This window comes from Passer montanus, unplaced genomic scaffold, assembly GCF_014805655.1.
Source record: "Passer montanus isolate IOZ18808 unplaced genomic scaffold, ASM1480565v1 scaffold23, whole genome shotgun sequence".
Classification (NCBI taxonomy): Eukaryota; Metazoa; Chordata; class Aves; order Passeriformes; family Passeridae; genus Passer; species Passer montanus.
The window spans coordinates 11534688-11553765 of NW_024366926.1; the positions used below are offsets into that span (position 1 = coordinate 11534688).

Genomic DNA, 19078 nt, shown 5'->3' on the forward strand with positions numbered 1-19078 from the left:
AATCTGTAGAGTTCTGTATGCATGAAGCTTTTATTTGGTGTGTAGCAGTGAATCATCCAAATGCCATTTCTAGTATTTAACAGCTATTTAAAACATCCTGAGCCTTACAAACACTTCATTAGCATTCTTCCTTCTAAGGACAAGCACCATTCCTGGTTTAAATCATCTCTCTCCCTTAAAGCTTGCATTGGAAAGGCACGGCGTTTTGTCAGCTGTGCACCCATAACCTTGAAATCAAATCCGTCCCAAGACCAAAAGAAATACTTAGAATTATATTTTTGCTGTAGTTGTACCCTTTTGCCCAGTCTCTATTTTCAGCTTTATTGTTGCAAGGGATAAAAATGTCCTGTTATGTGAATGCCAGGCAGTTGGTAGAACACTTGCAGCAGTCTGTGGTGTCTCCTAAACTAGGACAATTTTCTTCCATTGTAAAATTTCAGTAATTTTGAGAAGAGAATAAATCTTGCATCCTGTTTAAACTTCTTAGATTTATGTTTCAATTGCATTCGTTGTAAGCTCATGCCTCGCCCCACTTCTCTTGCTCTGACCTTTTATAGTGCACTAGAGTTTAATTTTGACCAGGAGTGCAAGTTTTAAACAGGGCAGGTGACCTTTGTGGAAAGCCCCACGCTTCAGGAACAGACGATACTGTTCCCTCTGTACTGGTAGTGGCAAGGAAACCGTGCTGGAGACTGTAGCTGAGAAAGCAATTCAGCCAACATGCCAAAGCTTCCAAGCACTAACATGCTGATGGCTGTGGCAGCCTCTGAATGTGTGCTGTAACCTCTTCAAATTATTTGGCTCTTCAGAAACTCGGTAGAGCCAGAAGGTGTCCACACCCCTTGCTCTGACAGCCAGAGAGCTGTGACCCGTGCTTAGTGACCTGGCCTAGGGGAAGCTGTCCCTGCCCATGGCACAGGAAGGGAACTAGATGGTCTTTAAGGTCCCTTTCAAACCAAACCATTCTGTGATTCTGTGACTTCTTCTGGCCTCTGCTACTGAAATGTCCCCTTTTCCTGCAGAAGCACACCAGCTGCTGTTTCCAGAAGCAGCATTTCAGTAGGACTACAGGAATTTAAAGACTTGGTTCCATTTCACTTGGGACCATAAACCTTGTGTAACTGGGAAATGGGAGACTCCTCCAGGAAGGCCAGCAGCAGCTCCAAAGCTGTGTTGTTTCAGTGATTACAGGGACTGACACGAGAGGGATATCTAAGGTCACATCCCAGATTTCCACAGTGACTTGACTGGCGTCAGTTGAGTGACTCCACTTTACATCAGGGCAGGCAGCTGAGCTCAGAATCTGGACCTTTGCCTATAAAATACGACGGGGAGTTGAGGAAAGTCTGTGTTAAATATAGAATAAGCTAAGAGCAAAGCTCTGTTTATGTCATCATAAAGCAGGGAATAAGCCATGGGTGGAATCTGAGCATTCCCAAGCAGCACATCTGTAAATTAATTACCAGGGTCCACCAAAGGAGGCAAAGGGAATGATGTCAAGCTTGTGACTCACCAGACTTCTATTCATGTTGTAGTTTGCTGTTTTCTGTGATGAGTGCCTGGCAAAAGCACAGCACCCACCTGGAAAGCAGAGTGCAGGGATGTCCTGCCTTTTCCTTCCCTGTGAGGAAGGTATGCTGAGGACAGGGGCATGCAGAAATGAACGAGGTGAAAGGAAATGCGCAGGAATTACTGTTCTTGGAAATGTGTAGAATATTGACTCTGTGTGTAGGCCAAAGCCTGCTTCATTCTTCCTCTAGTTGCAGCAATTCAGCTAAAAATAGCAGTTCACAAAGCTGTTCTTCAGGCAGACGAAGTTTCCTGGCCTCAGGCATGATTAGGAAGAGCACTGAATTGCACATCCCGAATTGCATCCTTCCTGGTTACTGACAGCTGTGAGTCACAGGTAAGAGAAACATGTAGGCTCCAGCTAGGAAGAGTTACCTTTCTCCAGCTAGGAAGAGTTACCTTTTCAAGATTGAGGTAAGGGTTAGAAAAACAGTTAAAATGTTACCGTAGGAGCCTTAGCACCTGAATCTATTTTTTTTTCTATAAACTGTCTTCCCAAGAGCTCACCATTATTATTGTGAAGCTCTTGGGAAGACAGACCCTTGGAGTGAAGCTCTCTCTCAGGAACAGTGCTGGCACAAGGAATGGGAGTTTGCATGTCCAGCCTTCATGCTGGAGCTCTCTCCAGTCTCCTGCACCACAGGACTGTCACTTTTGCAAGGCAGCTGGCACAAGGGCTGGTCAGGGCAGAGAAAGGAAACACAACACCTGGGTTTTTTTGGATATCTTTGTGTGTCAGACACGTCTGGCTCGGGAAGAGCAGGTTGGTGGCAGCCTGACCTGAAAGAACCAGCCAGGGGTAGCTCTAAGAGCCCCCCACTCGGGCTGCAGGTAACTGCAGATGAGCCTCCAACTGCAGCCATCCTCTCATTTTATGGCCTCAGTGCACACAGAGACTGAATAGCAAGGGCTAAAAATATATCCCTTCCTAATGGTGTGCTAAATTCAGTTTTAACTAGTGTATGTTAGAATTAATGTATTCACTGCACTGGAGTTTAAATACCTATGGATGTTCAGGATTTCTTCCCCCTCAGGGAATAATTACTTCCTCCAGCTTTCACAACTCTTCTGTTCCTTTCACTGAGCATCCTGAATGGGCTCCATAAACCTTGGCTACAATTTCTGAGCATCTACAAATATTTCCTTAAGTAGAATATTAATAGCACATTATCTTCTAAGGCCTCTCTGCTTGAAGGTCAGCTGAGTGTTTTGCTGACATAAGCCTACTTTTGTTTTTGCAAAAGTGGGAGGAAAAAAAAAATTAAAAAGGGAAGCTTTGTCAGGCCCAAAAAGAGAGAAGGTCAAGTTTATAGATGTCTGGCAGAGATTGCCCTGGAATATTTTCATTTGCAGCTGGGTGGGGACTAACAGGGCTTGGTATGGTTAACGGGACACTGGAAAGTCACAGGCTCTGCTCTTCTCCTGTCCTCTTAGAGCTCTTCTACGGCATCTTCTTAATAATATATTTTTCCTACTTCACTGCTAAAAAATATGTATATACATTTGGTCAGATACTTATTATGATGCTCTGATGCTTGTCTGGGTCCATGGTGCTACTACAGCTTGCATTAAAAGGGGAGCATCCTGTTTTGTTTGTGTTAAAGGCCAAATGGCATCACTAACCCGATTTGCACTTGACCATTTATGGATTTAGGTGTCTACATACATTCTTTTGGTGTTGTAAGCGTGAGGAGGAGGCAGGAGTAAAAATTGGAATGGAAGACTCTTTTAAAGGGAATGTAACTTCAAGGAATCATAGAATGGTTCGGGTTGGAAGGAACTTCTAATTCCAACTCCCTTGCCATGGGCAGGGATTCTAGATAAAAATATCACGGTTTCATTAAGATTTCAGATTTTAGGAGCTTATGTTAACGTGCTGTGATTTCAGAAGATGTTCTGCCTCACAGGTTAAACTGCAAGTTTTATGGTGCAGTTGTAACTTTATTGTATTACTTTTCAGCGTGGACAAGCCCTTACTTAGCACACTGAAATCCTTAAATCTGCTTTTACTTCCATGTTTTCCTGCTGTAGCATTGAAAACTTCAACATAACAGTTATTTCTGAATAGGTCTTTTTCAATGGAAATTTTAGAGTGGGGGCAGTTTTGTACAACCTGATGTGAACCGAATCAGTTAGATTTGACCCAAATTAAAGCTCAATCAAGACAGCACTACTTTATTTTTAATCCGGGATGGATCCCAGAGGGGTGTAGAAAGTCCCTTGGCAGGGACCAGCTGGAGCTTAGCACAGAGGTGCAGGAACTACAGGGCTTGGTCCAAGTGCCTGTTTAAGAGTTAATACTTTATAAAACCTGGTGGGACTAAAAGTCTTTCATGCTGACTCACGTTAGACAGGTCAGAACTGCAGATTTACTTCAGCCTAATCGTGTGTGAATATCAGTTTGTGCTTGACTCGGTGTCTTCCAGGACAGGGTGAAGCTGTATTTTGCAACTGCAGCACATTCGTACTTTAACCCAAATTCTTAAAAGCGATTGTATTCTGCAAAGGCGCATTCCTGGCGTTTGCCACAGCCTCGCCAGAATTGGAGGGTCTGGGATTTGGGGCTGTTTTGTGGCTGGAAACAAATCCGGTACGTTCATACCTTCCAGATGTTTGTGGCCAAGTCAGGAACACTTAAAACAATCAATATTTCGAGGGGGCGGAAGGAGCAGGACCACCTCGCTGTGGGGGGGAGCTGGGGCTGGCGGCCGAACGGGGTGGGGGGTTTTCCTCTGGGATGCGGGGGGCGGGCAGAGGGGAGGAGAGGGAAAGGAAGGAAAGAGTTGCGGGCGGGTCGGGAGCCGGGCTGGCAGCGGCGCCCCGGCGCGGGGCCGGGGGCGGGCCGAGGGTGCCGTGACCCCCGGCGGGGCCCTGCCCACCCGCCCGGCTCCGGCACCGGCTGAAGTCGCCCAAGTCGGGGTGACTGCCATGTCCCTCGCCCGGCGGGAGCCCTGACGGGCGCTGCCCGTCCCGAGGCCGCCTGGCTTTGCTGGGTTTTTGTTGATTTGTTTGCTTTTCGTCGCTGCTTTTCTGCCCTCCCGCCGCGGTGGATGGCCCGCGGTGGGCGCCGCTGGCCGCGCCGCCCCAGCCCGGGCAGGATGGTGGCGGCGGGGCTGGCCGGGCTGTCCCTGCTCAGCCTCCTCACCTGCGGCTACCTGGCCTGGGGCAGCCGCCGGGGAGGGGCCGGGGAGGCGCCGGGGAACCTGCTGGCAGAGGAGCCCGAAGCCGGCACCCCCCGCTCGCAGCCGCACATCATCTTCATCCTGGCCGACGATCAGGGGTTCAGGGACGTGGGGTACCACGGGTCCGAGATCCGCACGCCCACGCTGGACAAGCTGGCTGCCGAAGGGGTCAAGCTGGAGAACTACTATGTCCAGCCCATGTGTACACCATCCAGAAGCCAATTGATCACTGGAAAGTAAGTTTGCTACTACTTCATAATTCACTTCTCCAGCCTAAACGCTGTCCCTGTTGGAAAGAGCACGGGTGAACCTGGCAGGTTCATGTCTGGGTTATCCTGTGGGCAGAAGGTGCCTCTCTGGTTCCCTCAAAACCCTTGAATGGAACGGACTTGTCGTAGGTTTGAAACAGTGTAATAAAGCTGTCACCCGGGGAGGCAGGAGGGTTCAGCACTGCGAGCTGCCCCGCGGAGTGCGGGAGCACGTTGGTGCTCACAGCATCGCTGACAGACGTGCTGGTTGTCTGGTAACGCTGCTATTGCTGGCAGCCAGCAGCTCCGCTTTGCTCTGTGATTTCCTGGGGACCCAGGGGAGGAGGAATGGCAGCCTTTCGTTTTCTGCTCTGGGTTCATTGCAGCGGGGTCACGGGTCTCACTGGCATTGTCTTGGTGTGGGTTCTCTCCAAGGGTTATCCTGCATTTATGAGGCGGCGTCCCAGTGTGAGCACAGGGAGTTCAGGCTCTCAGCACCCTCCTAGCTGCAACATTGCTCTTGTCGCTTTGCAGACAATTACAAACTTTACTCTTAAGCCACTGAAATAGGTGGCTCTCCTAACTGGTGTAAGCACTGTGGGGGTGTCATGTGCTTTGCCTTAAAGTTCTATTATACTGTGGTCTGCTAACAAAATAATTACCCAACCTCAGGGCCTTCTTACATCAGAAGGTTAATGAGGATTAAGGAGGGAGTTTATGCATTGGAACTGTAGGAACAATTTCTAAATCTCCAAGCGTGGACACATTTACTCTGGAACAAAACTTCCTTGTCTCTGTTTAACTTAACTCCCTTTGACAGGAACAGGGAACTCTTAAAAGAACAAAACAAAATGAGAGGAAAAAAGTTTATTTTCTCCTTTCCCGAAGTATAAACAGGAACAAGGCCATGTTAATACTGCTGGTAAAAGAAACACATGTTAAATAAAACAAGCAACTGTCTCACATCTCCATGTGGTAGAGCCGGAGATAATTCCCAGTCTCGGTCTATTTCCCAGACTTGCTGGACCAGGGAGATTTGCATGGAGAGCTGACGAATTATCTAGAGCAGGAATTCCACAGAGGTCTTTGTTTTGATTTTTCCTTCTTTGAGCAGACTGCGCTCAGAAGTGGTTTCGAGACACCTCCTCACTCATTGCCAAGAGCAGAGCTGCCCTGCGGCAGCTGAAGCAGCAGCTTCCAAGGGAAACGTGTGCCAGGGCGGCGTTCGGTGCATCCCGCTTGTCTTTAGAGGCGTGCAGCTCTTGGAGGCCAGGAGCTCCGCCAGCAGCACGCAGCCAGCCAGCTTTCTGAGGATGAGGGTTCGGGAAGCAGCGCTTTACAAAGGCAATGTCACGCTCTACAGGAATGACTCATGCAGCAGCTGCAGGAATGGGATCACCGGGTTCCCGTGGAACCAGGGTGCTGCTCTGGCTCTTGGAGGCTGCGGAGATTGTCTAAATATGAGAAAAATACAAGTTCAAAATAATTGTAACTCAGTTGAACTATTTGGATCCTTCTTTAAATACAGTAAAAGGTAGGCATGTTCTGAGGAACCCTGCTCTTTTCATTGGATTGCCAGGCAGAAATGGTTCTGCAAATCTGCCGTCTTTGGTTTTGGAAACTTTTATAGGAAAAAAGAAGTTTGCTTATACTTCATCTTTATTTTCTTTGTCTGCTGGTCTGAAGCCCTTAGAGCAATTTTTAAATGTTGTTCTACTTTAGGGAAAAAAGAGCTGTAGAGAGAGAATAATTTCTCATGAGTGAGAAATCAGGGAGGGATTGGTGAGGGGTTAACAGGCTGGGCAGAGTACTCACAAGGCATGTTCAGAGAATACTGTTTCCATTTTTGCTGAAGATAAATGCTTTGATGACTGCTTTTAATGGCCAAGATTTAGACACTTCTAATCCAGAACAAATGCTGTTATTTCTTGAGTTCTTAAACGTGTTAGTTCCAGGCTAAAGACCTGCTCATCTTCTGGAGGATCACCTGGATGCTCCATGCCTCCCAATGCACATCCAGTGCTTAATATAGTGCCAAAGAATAGTTTGGGTTGGAAGGAACCTTTAAAGGGTAACCTAGCCCAGGTCCCTGCCATGGGCATGGGCACCTTGACCTAGAACATGTTCCAAGCATAACCTCTTGGATCAGTCAAACCCAGAGGGACTTGTGTAAATCACAGTAGTCATGACTGACTCAGGTTGCCAAGTGGAAGTTAAATTCTGGAGAAGACTTCGAACAGCCCAAGTTCTTCACAGGTCTCCAGGCAGCCCCTCCATGGCCTGTGTTAGTAGAGACCCTTCTTTTGCTGCGTGTCCTGTGTGTGAACTAGTACAGGGAAGGAGGTTGGAGATGACGTGTTAGAAGGAAGAGGCAGAATTATTTTTTCCCCCTGTGCTGTACCACAGTGTGGCAGCTGATGAGCTTGTCATCCTGACCTCTTCCGAGTCCCTATCTTCTTTCTCACACCCTGTGTGTGAGCCTTTGGCTGCTTTCGTTCCTTGCTTTCCCACAGTATTGTCATTTTCCCCGTTCACTCCATCCAAAACCATTGCTTTTAGGCCACTAGTAGGGCTGGTTTCCACAGCTTTTTATTTTGGGCTTTACCTCTGGGTGTGTGGGGGGGCTTGCAGCTGAGCCGAGCCTCAGGAATGGAGAAGAAAGGCGTGAGCCAGTGGGCTGAGGGCCAGTGTGATGTGCTGGGGCTGTGCAGGGAGGTGAGGGAGCAGCTCTGCACAGCAGCTGCACAGCTGGGACGGCAGCAGGGATCTGGGTGACAGGGTGTGCTCTGCCCTGGGCAGCTCTGGGACACTGCCCGGCCTCTCCCACGTCCTACAGCTGGACTAAACCTGTGCTTGTCATTGGGCTTGGGTGTGAGTGACATAAATTGTCTCCAGATGCATTGTTTTGTGTGATACCGTTTTTTTTCTGGTTATTTCCTTCTTGAAAGTAGCAGGCGAACCTCAAAACCTAAATAATTTGAGCAGAATGAGGATCTGGCTGAAAGCCTGTAAGCTTAGAGGAGCATGTCTTGGGGTAGCTTCCCCAGTTCATTATGCAGTGGTATTTGCTGGAACAATATCCAATTTAGCAAAGGAATCTGACAATTAATACTGACTGATAAGGAGGAATCTAGACATAATACGCTGTAAATGCTTTTGGCTTTATTTAGATACCTGTTGCCTCCTCCTGGCTCCTGGTTTTCTGGTGACCATGAGACTTGTAGCCTGGGGACCATGATTTGCACTGGAATCCATCTGGGCCACAGGAAGGTTCCTCATCCATTCAGGAGTAGGAATCTCTCTTTGTAGAATCTGATGCACAGCTGGAGTTACAAATCAGTGGGAACTGAACTCATTTTCTGAGTCATGGAAGCCCTGCACATATCTCAGGAATGAGCTTTGCACTGTGGATGGAATGCAGAGATGGAAGATGTTGGGAAATGCTGAAAGTCTGGGGAAATATATCCTTTTCTTTCCCATGGGATAAAATGGAATATTGAGCATTTGCTCATCCAAAGCAGACAGAAATAAATAGATTGTATAATCGGTAAGCATAATCTGAGTGTTATTGTAATATAAGTAATTATATCTCTTATCTAATTCAGAAATGTCACATATTTATAGGCATATATCTATAGCTATATGTGTTAGGCATATGGCTCTAGGCATCCCTGTGCAGTGAGACCTAGTTCAGCATTAAAAATGACAATGTTTGAGCAAACTAAGACTTATTTTGGTAAACAGGAGTGGGCTAAGTCCTTTGAGTTGAAAGCAGCGTAGCTGGCTTCAAGCAAACAGAAATCCTGTACTCTGAGGGTGCGAGTTCTTGGTCAGCCTCCTCTGTCCCTGCTCCTGGGTGCATCCTGGCCCAGGCTGCAGTTCCAGCAGGGTGCTGCTCTGGGAAGGAGCCAGAACAGCAGTGTGGGGCTGGGAAGTTACCTGCTGTGCTCTGAGCTGCAGTCAAGGGTCCTGGGGCCTTGACAGGATACTGGGAAGCATATCTAACACTCCATTACATACATTCCCTGTGCTGTAGTTAACCAAGTGAGGGCTGCAGAATATCAGCTTGAGTACCAAGAGGTGTCCTGATACTTTATCTGCTCTGGAGTAAAGGGGCTTGGCAGTCAGTGCTCCCGAGTTTAATTCTGATCAGTGTTTCCATTAAGAGCTGAGATGATGAAATAAAATGTTCTGATTAAATGTGCTGGTGAGATAGGAGGGCCTGCCAGCATTAAGGGACTGTGGTGATACTGAAAATCATCTTGACAAATTAGAGACATAATCTGAAATAAAGCAAAATTAAAGCCAGCAGTGATAAATAGAAGATACTCTGCTGAATTCCTGAAGCAGGAAGAAATTTAACAGGCTGAGGATGGTGATCAACTCCTTAGTATTCCTTTAGAAAAGTAGCTGGAGTTGCAGTGCATCATGCTCTGGGTGTGAGGTCAACAATGTCATGCTCTTACAAGAACGTCAAACATCACATGAGTTTATGAGGATGTGGGGCCTGGTAGGTCTGTGAAGAGCCCTTCTTCTCCATGGCTGGAGCACTTTTGCCCAAACTTGGGCATCATTCTCCAACAGCAACGTCTGTGTCATTGGAGAGCGTCCAGAGGAGGGTGATCAGTATCTCAGGGAGATAACTCAGGGGGAAGGATCAGAGGAAATGGAGCTGTTTAGTCTAAAGAGGAGAAAAATGGGAAGAGACATGGTAGGCCTCTGGTGTTTTAAGAGCTCTGCATAGAAAGGGCATCGTGTGGGTTCAATGTCATGCTGGGTGGTACAAGAAGTGAGGGGCTTTCTGGAGCAAGAAAACTTCAGGTCAGATCAGAGGGAGAACCTGCAACACAGGGATTGTGAAACCCTGGAACGGGTGGCTTTGAGAAATTGCTGGGTTTCTGCACTGGAGTCATTAGGAAGGATATGTCAGCAATGACATAACATAGCTGAGTCTGTCTTGGGGAAAAGGGTTGAGTTGGATCGTGTCTCTTCCAGCTTGGATTCATCTGTGCCTTTTTTGAAGGACAGATTAATACAGAAGGCCTTCTGAGGCATGGTGTGAATAAAACACTACTAAATGCCAGAAACTATTTCAGCGTTCACTCTGGGAGAAAATACTGTGTGAAAGTTTAATTTCAGTTTTCTCCTAGAAATTCCTGTTTTCTTCATCCTCATTTTCTCTGGAAATTTTCAAGATTTTTCCCCTTAGGCCTCATAACTCTTGGAGTATGTCATTGTTTATTTCTGCTGACTTCTTTCAGAACCGTTTGTGGGAATGCTGCCAAAGATGTTGAGGTATCTTTTTCCATGTTCTTATGTCTTTCACTTAGCGTGACATTGTCCATACATACATACATACGAAGCACACACAGAGAACAAGTAAATAATTAAATGCAAGGACTTCTTTTTCTTTATTTTCTTCTGCCTCTGTTTGCTCTCCTCTGTTCTGTGGGAAATTAGATCCAGGTACTGAGCTGCTCTGGGGCATTAAGCCACAAGAGGTCTGTCCGTATCACTGTAATTATTAATGGACTGCACAAAGGAGCATGTGGAGAACAGGACTGGAAGGGAAGCTACATGCGAGCAATCAAGATAAAAAGTAGCACATGCAGGAAGTAGCAATGTGTAGGACAGGTTGTGATAACTTTTTCTTGCATCACTTTCTGGCAGCCTCTAAGAACATTGTTTGATAGTCAAAGTCTGTTGCATGGAACAAACAGCATTGCTTGACATCTGTAGCTATGTAGTGGAAATTGATTTTTGTTTTTCATTTTCCAATTTATGTACTTTTCCAAAGTACAGTAAGCTAAAGAAATGTAGTTGGAAATAAATTTAGAAAATCCGTGATTGTAAATTATCAGTACTCCAAAGAGCTTGTTGTAGGCTTTTATCCTGTGGTTTGCTTTTGTTGGGTGTTCCAACTGTAAAAGAGAAATTACATTCTATGGAAAAGTTAAGCTTAAAGTAATTAAGGAGTTTAGCCCTTTTAGTGTCGTTCCTGATACGTGCTTTGTAATTGATGACACACAGTGCTGCCTGTGAGAAGAAGCTGAATGAGTGGTGGCAGTGGACTCCTGTGCAGTTCTCCCTTTTCACTGTTACTCTTCTTTCATGAGCCCCTTAAGTGAATCAGGATGGGAACCTGAGATGGGTTTCTGAAGATAAATCTGGAAATGAAAAGATAGGGTCTGCTTTCCTGTCCAAGGATTTAGACCAAATGAAATGGGACAAATTAAATTAATGTTTTCATTAACACTTTACATTTGATAAAAAGATTTTCCAGATTAGTGAGCTGAAGGTCAGAAGAAGGGAAAAATCTGTCCACATTCTTTCTGTCTCTGTGATACTTGTGTGGGTGATGATACCACACCCAGGATTTTGTCTTCACAATTGTGTGTATCTTAGTTCAGGGTTTGAATTTTTATTGCACTTTGGGTTTAAAGTCAATCTTTGAGATTTCCTATTCCTCCCATATTTTTTGCTTGGCTTTGTATTGATTCACAGTCAGATTTTCTGTGCTGAGTTGAGTTTGCTCCATTCTGGAATGTTCCAGAACGAAGGAAGTAATTCACCAGCCATTTTTCAATTAATATGAGTAGCACAAGTCAAAGAAGATTGTGCCTGTGTGAGTGATCTTGTGTAGGACGTGTTCGCTTCCTCTGTACCAGTAAGCATTTCATCAAAGCTGCCAAATTTATTGGTTTTCTCACGTAAAAGACAGTAGGTCTGGCTGCTGACCTCAGCTTCTCTCTGTACGTGTAAATTGGGAGGCTGGAATGCAATAGCAAGAGTTCAGGGAAAACCCAAGACAATCCTAATGGGTAACAAATGCAAAGGATTCATACAAAAGGTGTTGTAAGCATTGACTAAAATAGCTCTGTGGCCTGTGATGAAATTGCAGGATTTTAAATGGGAAACTTGGTATGTGCCAGCTTATAATAAGAAAGCAGTTAAATATGTTTCATCATCCTAGTTCAACTGCAGTTGTAATATGTTAATTGGTGGTGTCAGCTATCACCTGCTTATTAATTCAGGCTGTTATCAACATATTATCAAGCTCGAGGTTGGAGGGACAGAATGTTGCTGGAGTTGGAAAACAAATCTGGGATAATTAAGCACATTTTAATCTGCTTCAAACACAAAATTATCTTCTCAAATGCATCTCTGCAGATATTAGATAACAAGCATTGAAGTAGACATTATTAATATCATAAGTATGTTGTGGCCTCAGAGCCTTTATTTTCAGCCTTGGGGCAGAAATCTCACATGGAAACCAAACCTAGTCCTTATTTTTCTTACTCTTAAATGCTTGGTTAATGAGGGTGTTTGTGCCATGGCAGCTTTTTCACTGTCATGGCACTCTGTAAGTGCAGGATTCAAACTAAATTACTTTGGCTTTTCATTTAATTTTTTTTTTCTTTTTTAATTGAAATATTAATTCAGCTTTTTAGGATGCATTTTAATTCCAGTGCATCCTCATATCAGATTATTAGCTGTTTTCTAGCCAAATCTCTTGTGTCCATTTTCTGATTCAGTCTACTTTTATCTCCATTTATGAGTTTTAAAGCATTCCTTCCCTGAAAGAGAATTTTCTCCCATTATGAGATAACATTATGTAATTTTTCTTAGCATTTATAGAACACAAGTGGGTACCAAGGTACTGCTTTAGAGGCGATCTCTGTGATAATAAGCTCCCATGAGAAATGAGTTCCCTTCTGTTTTGAAGAGGCAGAAAATTACAAATTTGAAGTAACACTATAATTTGAGGAGAATGGGAAGCTGAAGGGAAAGGAGAAAATTAGTCTCAGGATGGGGGGAAGCAGTAGAGTATCTTTAGACTAAATATACTCTAATAGACCCACTGTTGCCTCACAAATTGTACCTCTCTGAATGTAATAAACTTTGTCAAAACAACATTTACCATCACATTTTATATATTCCGTTTTAGTTGCCATGGATCAGAGTTGATGAAGTCCCAGAAAACTGGATTTGAGGGGGCCTCTGGAGGTTGCTGAATTAGGTCTCCTGCCAACTTACATCACACAGCAGGGACACGCTGACTTTATAAACCCTTCTTTATTGTTTGTTTCCTCCTGGAAATAAAAAAAATATCGCCAAGTATTCAAGAAATTGGAATCTTGACTGTTAGGGAGTTTCCTAACTTTATCATGTTGTCAGTTTTAGGAAAGAAAACTGTTTTATATTTAATTTCTTTTTTGTTTCTTTTAAAGGATCAACTGATGTAATTAGGGACTTTGTTAATGACCACAGCATAATGGCAGGTCCTTCCGTAATTTTTCCATGGTCCCATTCTCAAGAGCCTTCAGAGAAAGCTATTTCAGCCTGTTTGCTGATTTTTCTTAAGAGCAGATTTTTTTTTACTATTGTACATACTTGACTACCACAATTCCACATTAATTCTGATTTGTGGTCCGTTTAATTCTTAATTCCTAAATTATTTTATTGTTCTGACTTGTCACAATAAAATTCTTGGTGGAGGGGAGGAAGGAACAAATTACTTGTCTGTTGTTTCTCCCGCTGTAGAAGTACTCTAGGCAAAACATGAAATATTTGCTGTTTGGTTTATGGCCCTCTCCTTTCTTACCAACTTCTCTTTTCATGTTTCCTGCTAAATGTGACCTGGAAGTGCACTGGGGTTTAATAGCCTGAATTTCAGCTTTTAGCTCCTACAATGCCTTGTCTTTACCAGTAAACTGATTTAATGGGATTTTTTTTATATATGTGTATATATAGATGTAGCTTTTCCTGGCATATCCCTAAAGTGCTTTTTAATCTGAAAAACTTTAACATCAAGATGATTCTTACTGTTCAATGTGCATCCTCCATATATCTGAGTCATACCTGCTCACTTTGGTAACAAAAACATTTATTTTGTTACCATTAACCATGGTGAGTCACGGTAATGCAAAGTGAAATTTGTGGGCTACTTTGCTTTTCTTTATGAACAAGATGCAGCCTGAGATATCTTAAAAGAATAAAAAAACCCCAAAAAACAGTTTCTGTTTTAAATGATTTCATGTCATAGTTGGGTTTTGGGGGTACTTGGGGGACATTTCTGCTCCTTAATTGCTTTGCATAATAAATGTATTTGGGGTCAGAAGCAGGAGGAACAACTCAAGCAGTGAGTCAGACAACCAGGATTTTACTTCCTGCCCTTGTGATGGTTCACTCAGGTTCATGTGTTTGGAAACCCTTGCTGTGGGATGAGGGTGCTCATCACCCAGGGGGAACGTGGGGAGCAATCCCTTTGCTCCCCAGTTAGGCTGGTTTGTGTTTCTCTGGTAATGTAGGTGTGTGTTTTAGAAAATGGACTATTTCTTAGCTTGACCTGGTTGCCGGTGCCTTCTGCAGCCTCCCATCCTTCTAAGGGAAAGCCACAGGAAATTATTGTATCTGCAGTAATACTGGTGCTCTGTGCAAGCCTCCCCTCCTGCCCTCCAGGATGCCTCCCTGACCTTTTTGCATGCTATCCCCAGAAAACACTCAAGCCTTTCAGGTCATTCCAGAATTAGTTTGAGGCATTTGCAGCCTCCCAAACCACTTCCAGGCTTTCCTGGATCCCAGCCCACCAGGATGTCCTTTCAGAGTCTTCTTTCTGCTTCCAAGGCCAATCAGTTTGGCTGCCAGACTTAAATCCATTCTCTTAATTTTCCCCATTATCCTGTCTCTGGCACTAAGCAGAGAAAGAGCCAAACCAAGTCTTCTCCACAAGAATGAATTGTCTCACCCAGTCCTTTAGTTCTCTTAATTCTTCAGGTATTTTTTGGATGAAGAGCAGATTGATATGTCTTTCAGATACAATCAGAATTTATGTTCCTGTTAATCAGTTACTGGCATGTGTAAAGATTTGTATGCATAAAGAAATAATATTTATACTTTCCTTATCAGTATTTTAAAGCTGGATTAAATATAGCTGATCATGGTTGTAAATACACTTCAAGGGGTATAAAAGGTAATACTCCTTGCACAGTTCTGAAATTATTTTGAAACACTTTAAAAGCCTGTTGTCAGAGGAGATTTTCTAATAAATGCTTGATTTTGTACCATGTAGCTTTTCATCAGCATTGTATTTTAAAACTGGAAGAGAAAAGGTGATCCTATCAGGGAGGAGAAGGAACTTTACCAAGGTTGTGCTGCTCCCAGGCAGGAATGTTTTGGATGAAAACAAACCTAAGGCCCTTGGAAGGAGTTCAGGGATTTCTAATTAGATATGACTGATATGATGTGATTGATATGATATGATATGATATGATATGATATATGATATGATATTGTATTGTATTATATTGTATTATATTGTATGATTGATATATGGGCAATATTATTCACCTTTTACATTCACTCTTCTGTATTCAAACCACACCACGCTTCCCTGATTTCCTCCAAGACCTGGGATTTGGGTCCCTGCTACTGCCAGCCTCCTGAGCAGTGCAGGGAGATGTGTTGCACTGGGGTTTGCAGGTGCTCTGGGAACAAGGTGTTTCCAGGAAAGCACATCTTCCTTGTCCACCCACAGCGTCCTTGGCTCTGTGGTGGCCCGGCTGCTCCTGCGAGAGGTGCTGTGCTTTGGGTACAGATTCACCACGTGCTGCTGCAGAGCTGGTGGTTCCAGCTCACCCCTGGACCCACTTCTTGCCCTGCACAGCCTATGGGATGTGTCAGAGAGAATGCCAGCTGGGCTCACTGCATGGTGCTGTCGGGGTAGTTCCCTTTACGGCTCCTGAGCTGACTGCCTTGCTGCTGGACAGTTCAGAAGGGAGGGAACAAACTGGCATTTGTGGCTTTGAGTCCACAGAAAATTCAAGAAAACAAGCACTGGGGTTTGCAGGTGCTCTGGGAACAAGGTGTTTCCAGGAAAGCAGAACTTCCTTGTCCACCCACAGTTTTAAAAAATCCTAGTAAATTACCATGTCTGTCCTTCTTCAAGAAGTCATTTTAAAATACTATTTTAATATGTGGGAACAACTTGTTCCTAAAAAAACTTTCAACAGAGATTTCCACACTTTCCCCAGGCAGTCTTAGCTGTAATTTGGGTTATATAACTTTTAAACTGTCTAACTTCCATCTTTCCTCCTGCAGTTTAAGCCTCTGATCTCTTGGCAATTTTCAGGTGAAGAACTTTCTTTGCTACAAAAAGTGATAAATCTGTACATCTGAGTCTATTATCACATCTCTACTCTTCCCTTCTCCAGCCTGAGTAAATTCAGTTCTTTCCATCATTCCACACAGACCTTGGTTTATATACCTTTGATGGCTCCTAATGTACTCCTCTGGACTTTTTATATCTGGACCTATTTTTTATTGAAGAGTGTCATCAGGAACAGGACACAATGTTCCAGTAAAAGTTTGACCAGTCGAGCCTTGCTATCTTGTTCTCAATCCCCAAAGTTACTAAAATATTTTCACAGTTGAGTAATTGGAAGGCAGCACATCAACTCCTTTGCTGGCATGAATTTACCTCAGCAGAAAATCTGGGCAAAGTGTCTGTTGATCAGAGAGTGTTTGAGGCTTTTCTGCTGCTGATGGGTAGGGAATGTCACAAGAACAACAGATCCTGTACTATTTTTACCAGTTCAGCTGTGGTGTGCCAGTTAAGCCAGGCTGATCATCCTTCTGGGCTCTTTCCTTTGAGCACTCCCACATTCTGTGCAGGGCAAGGTGCTCTCAATCCACACCATCCCATGACAGGATAGCGGCCAGGTGGGAGCTCTGTGCCCTTTCTCAGTGCTTGGATACAAAGCAAATGCATTTTCTTTAACAGGTGTGGGGAACCTGTGTTTTCTTGCCTTACTTAAGGCAGGATGTCATGTTTTCCCTGACCCCTGTGTAGATCCCGATAAGACAAAAGCTTTTTTCTACAGCACCAGGTGGCTGCTGACTCACCCTCAGCAAGCCCCAGACCTTCTTTCCTGCAAGAAACTTAAGTTACTGCCACTGATTATTTGACCCCAAAAGCACTGCTTTGTGGTTATTGTAAGTGAATTGCCTCCTGTTCAGTTCAGGTTATTCCTCTAATTCAATTTCCTTTTGAATTTCAGCTCTTCAGCAGGCAGTGCAGCAGTTTGATGAGTGCAAATGCGCAGTCTGAACAGGTTGTGGAATTTAATCTGTATAAATTTCGCCTTAAACATGTATTCATAACCCCTATGAAAATAATCACTCAAAATGTAATTAACCCAATTGCTTTTTCTAATTCCTCATAGATGTACTGTAGGAATGAAAAAGCCTGAAGCTTAAATATATTTATTCCAAATTTTTCATTTTACATCTTGAATTTGCCAAATTAGTTTTCAGGGTTAGTTAAATAAATCATATGGGCATATCATAAAATGGTTTGGGTTGAAAGGAATCTGGAAGCTCATCTTGATCAGCCCCTGCCATGGGCAGGGACACCTTCCACCATCCCAGGTCTCTCCAAGCCCCGTCCAGCCTGGCCTTGGACACTTCCAGGGATCCAGGGGCAGCCACAGCTGCTCTGGGCACCCTGTGCCAGGCTCACCCCTTCACCTCTGCACAGTAAAATGGGGGTTTTTTATGATGTCATTTTCAGCCTTGAGCTTTTGGAGTCTTGGGTGTTCACGTGTTTTGAGTTTGTTTTGGTTTTGAGGTGTTTTTGCTCTGCCTTCTCTGTGTTTCTGAATCATCAAACAAAAGAATGGTCTCGAGTTTTGGCGTTCCAATGTCCAATGACCCGTGCCACTGTCCATGCATCCTGCTCTACTGGAGTGTCACTGGATGTCACCTGCAGGTGTTACATGAAGGTAAAACAGACTGTTTGCTCCTTCTGCATTTGGTATTTCTCTGAGGAAAAGAGGCAGGCAGTGTCCCACAGGAGCAGATCAGAGCCTCTGCTGTCACTGTGGGGTTGTGCTGAGGCCGGCAGGACAAGGCTGGAACAAGCTGGGAATCCAGGCTGTCTTCATCTGAATCCTGGTTGTGACAGCGTGCAAGGATTTGTCTTTCACAGGGTGTAGTTGCTGGGCTGTTTCATCACCAGAAATGGTCTGTGTTGCAGATCAAGGTGCTGGTAAGTCACATGCAGGGCCAGAAAAGTATGGACTGTTTCATCACCAGAAATGGTCTGTGTTGCAGATCAAGGTGCTGTAAGTCATACGCAGGGCCAGAAAACTGATAGGCAGCTACAGCTCCGGTGTTCAAAAATACAAATACATTTGTGCTCTTTAAAATTCTCACTTCTCTGCTGAGCAAAGACCAATTTCATGATGTAATGGACATTGACATATAAAGACATTTTCTTAAAAGACCATTTGAAGCTTTTGGGTCTTTTGGGGTGGATATATGGTGTTTAACAGCAAGGACATTGCCTATAAAATCACTGCTGGGCCTTCATTATGTTTTAAAGATTGGAGATGACCAATTAGGCATGGTCCAGGTGTTTCCTCTGCTATAGCTAATACAGGTTTTTATCAGAATTATGACCTTTATTTGCTTCTGAATCATGTCCAGCAAAATGGAATTGTCACTCGTTATCAGTGAATTGGATTTTGGTTTTGAGAATAAACCATGCATGCTCTTATTTGTGCATGTTTTTTGCTTGCCAAAAATCCATGGATTATGATGAAGAAGGGAGGAAAAATAATTCCTTGCCAGTGTAAAAGATAAGATATATCTATATCTGTATCTATATCGATATACCTATCTATAGATATATGTGTGTGTGTATATATATATATATTATAAATTGCCAGTTTCTCTTTATAAACTGGCATTACTGGAGAGGGCAAGGTCTGTTGCTCACCTATTCTTGTATGGAAAGTAAATGTGCTGTCTCACTTGAACTCAGTCTTCTGGCAGCCAGTGTGCATGGCCAGGGTATTTGGCTTTGCAAAAACACAGCAAAAGTGTACAAAGAAAACCCCCATCCTTGTCTAGCCTAATTCCCTTGGCTTGCACGAGGGAAATTTTGAATTTAGCAAATGGAACAAGTGTGCTCCCAGCCTGATCTGTTTGGGAGCAGTTGATAAATTGTGTCAAAACAGTCCCGCGTACTTGGAATGAAATCCTGCACATTTCTGAAGAAACACTTGCAAATATTGC

At 44.0% G+C, this 19078-nt stretch overlaps 1 protein-coding gene across 1 annotated transcript in view; it reads left to right on the plus strand.

Moving 5' to 3' along the window:
- The first annotated feature begins 4370 nt into the window (after positions 1-4370).
- Positions 4371-19078, plus strand: part of ARSJ (arylsulfatase family member J) — a 33908-nt gene continuing 19200 nt past the window's right edge. Inside the window, exon 1 of the mRNA XM_039710737.1 lies at positions 4371-4987. Coding sequence (XP_039566671.1) covers positions 4620-4987 — 368 coding nt within the window. The 5' untranslated portion in view covers positions 4371-4619. The remainder of the gene's footprint in view (positions 4988-19078) is intronic.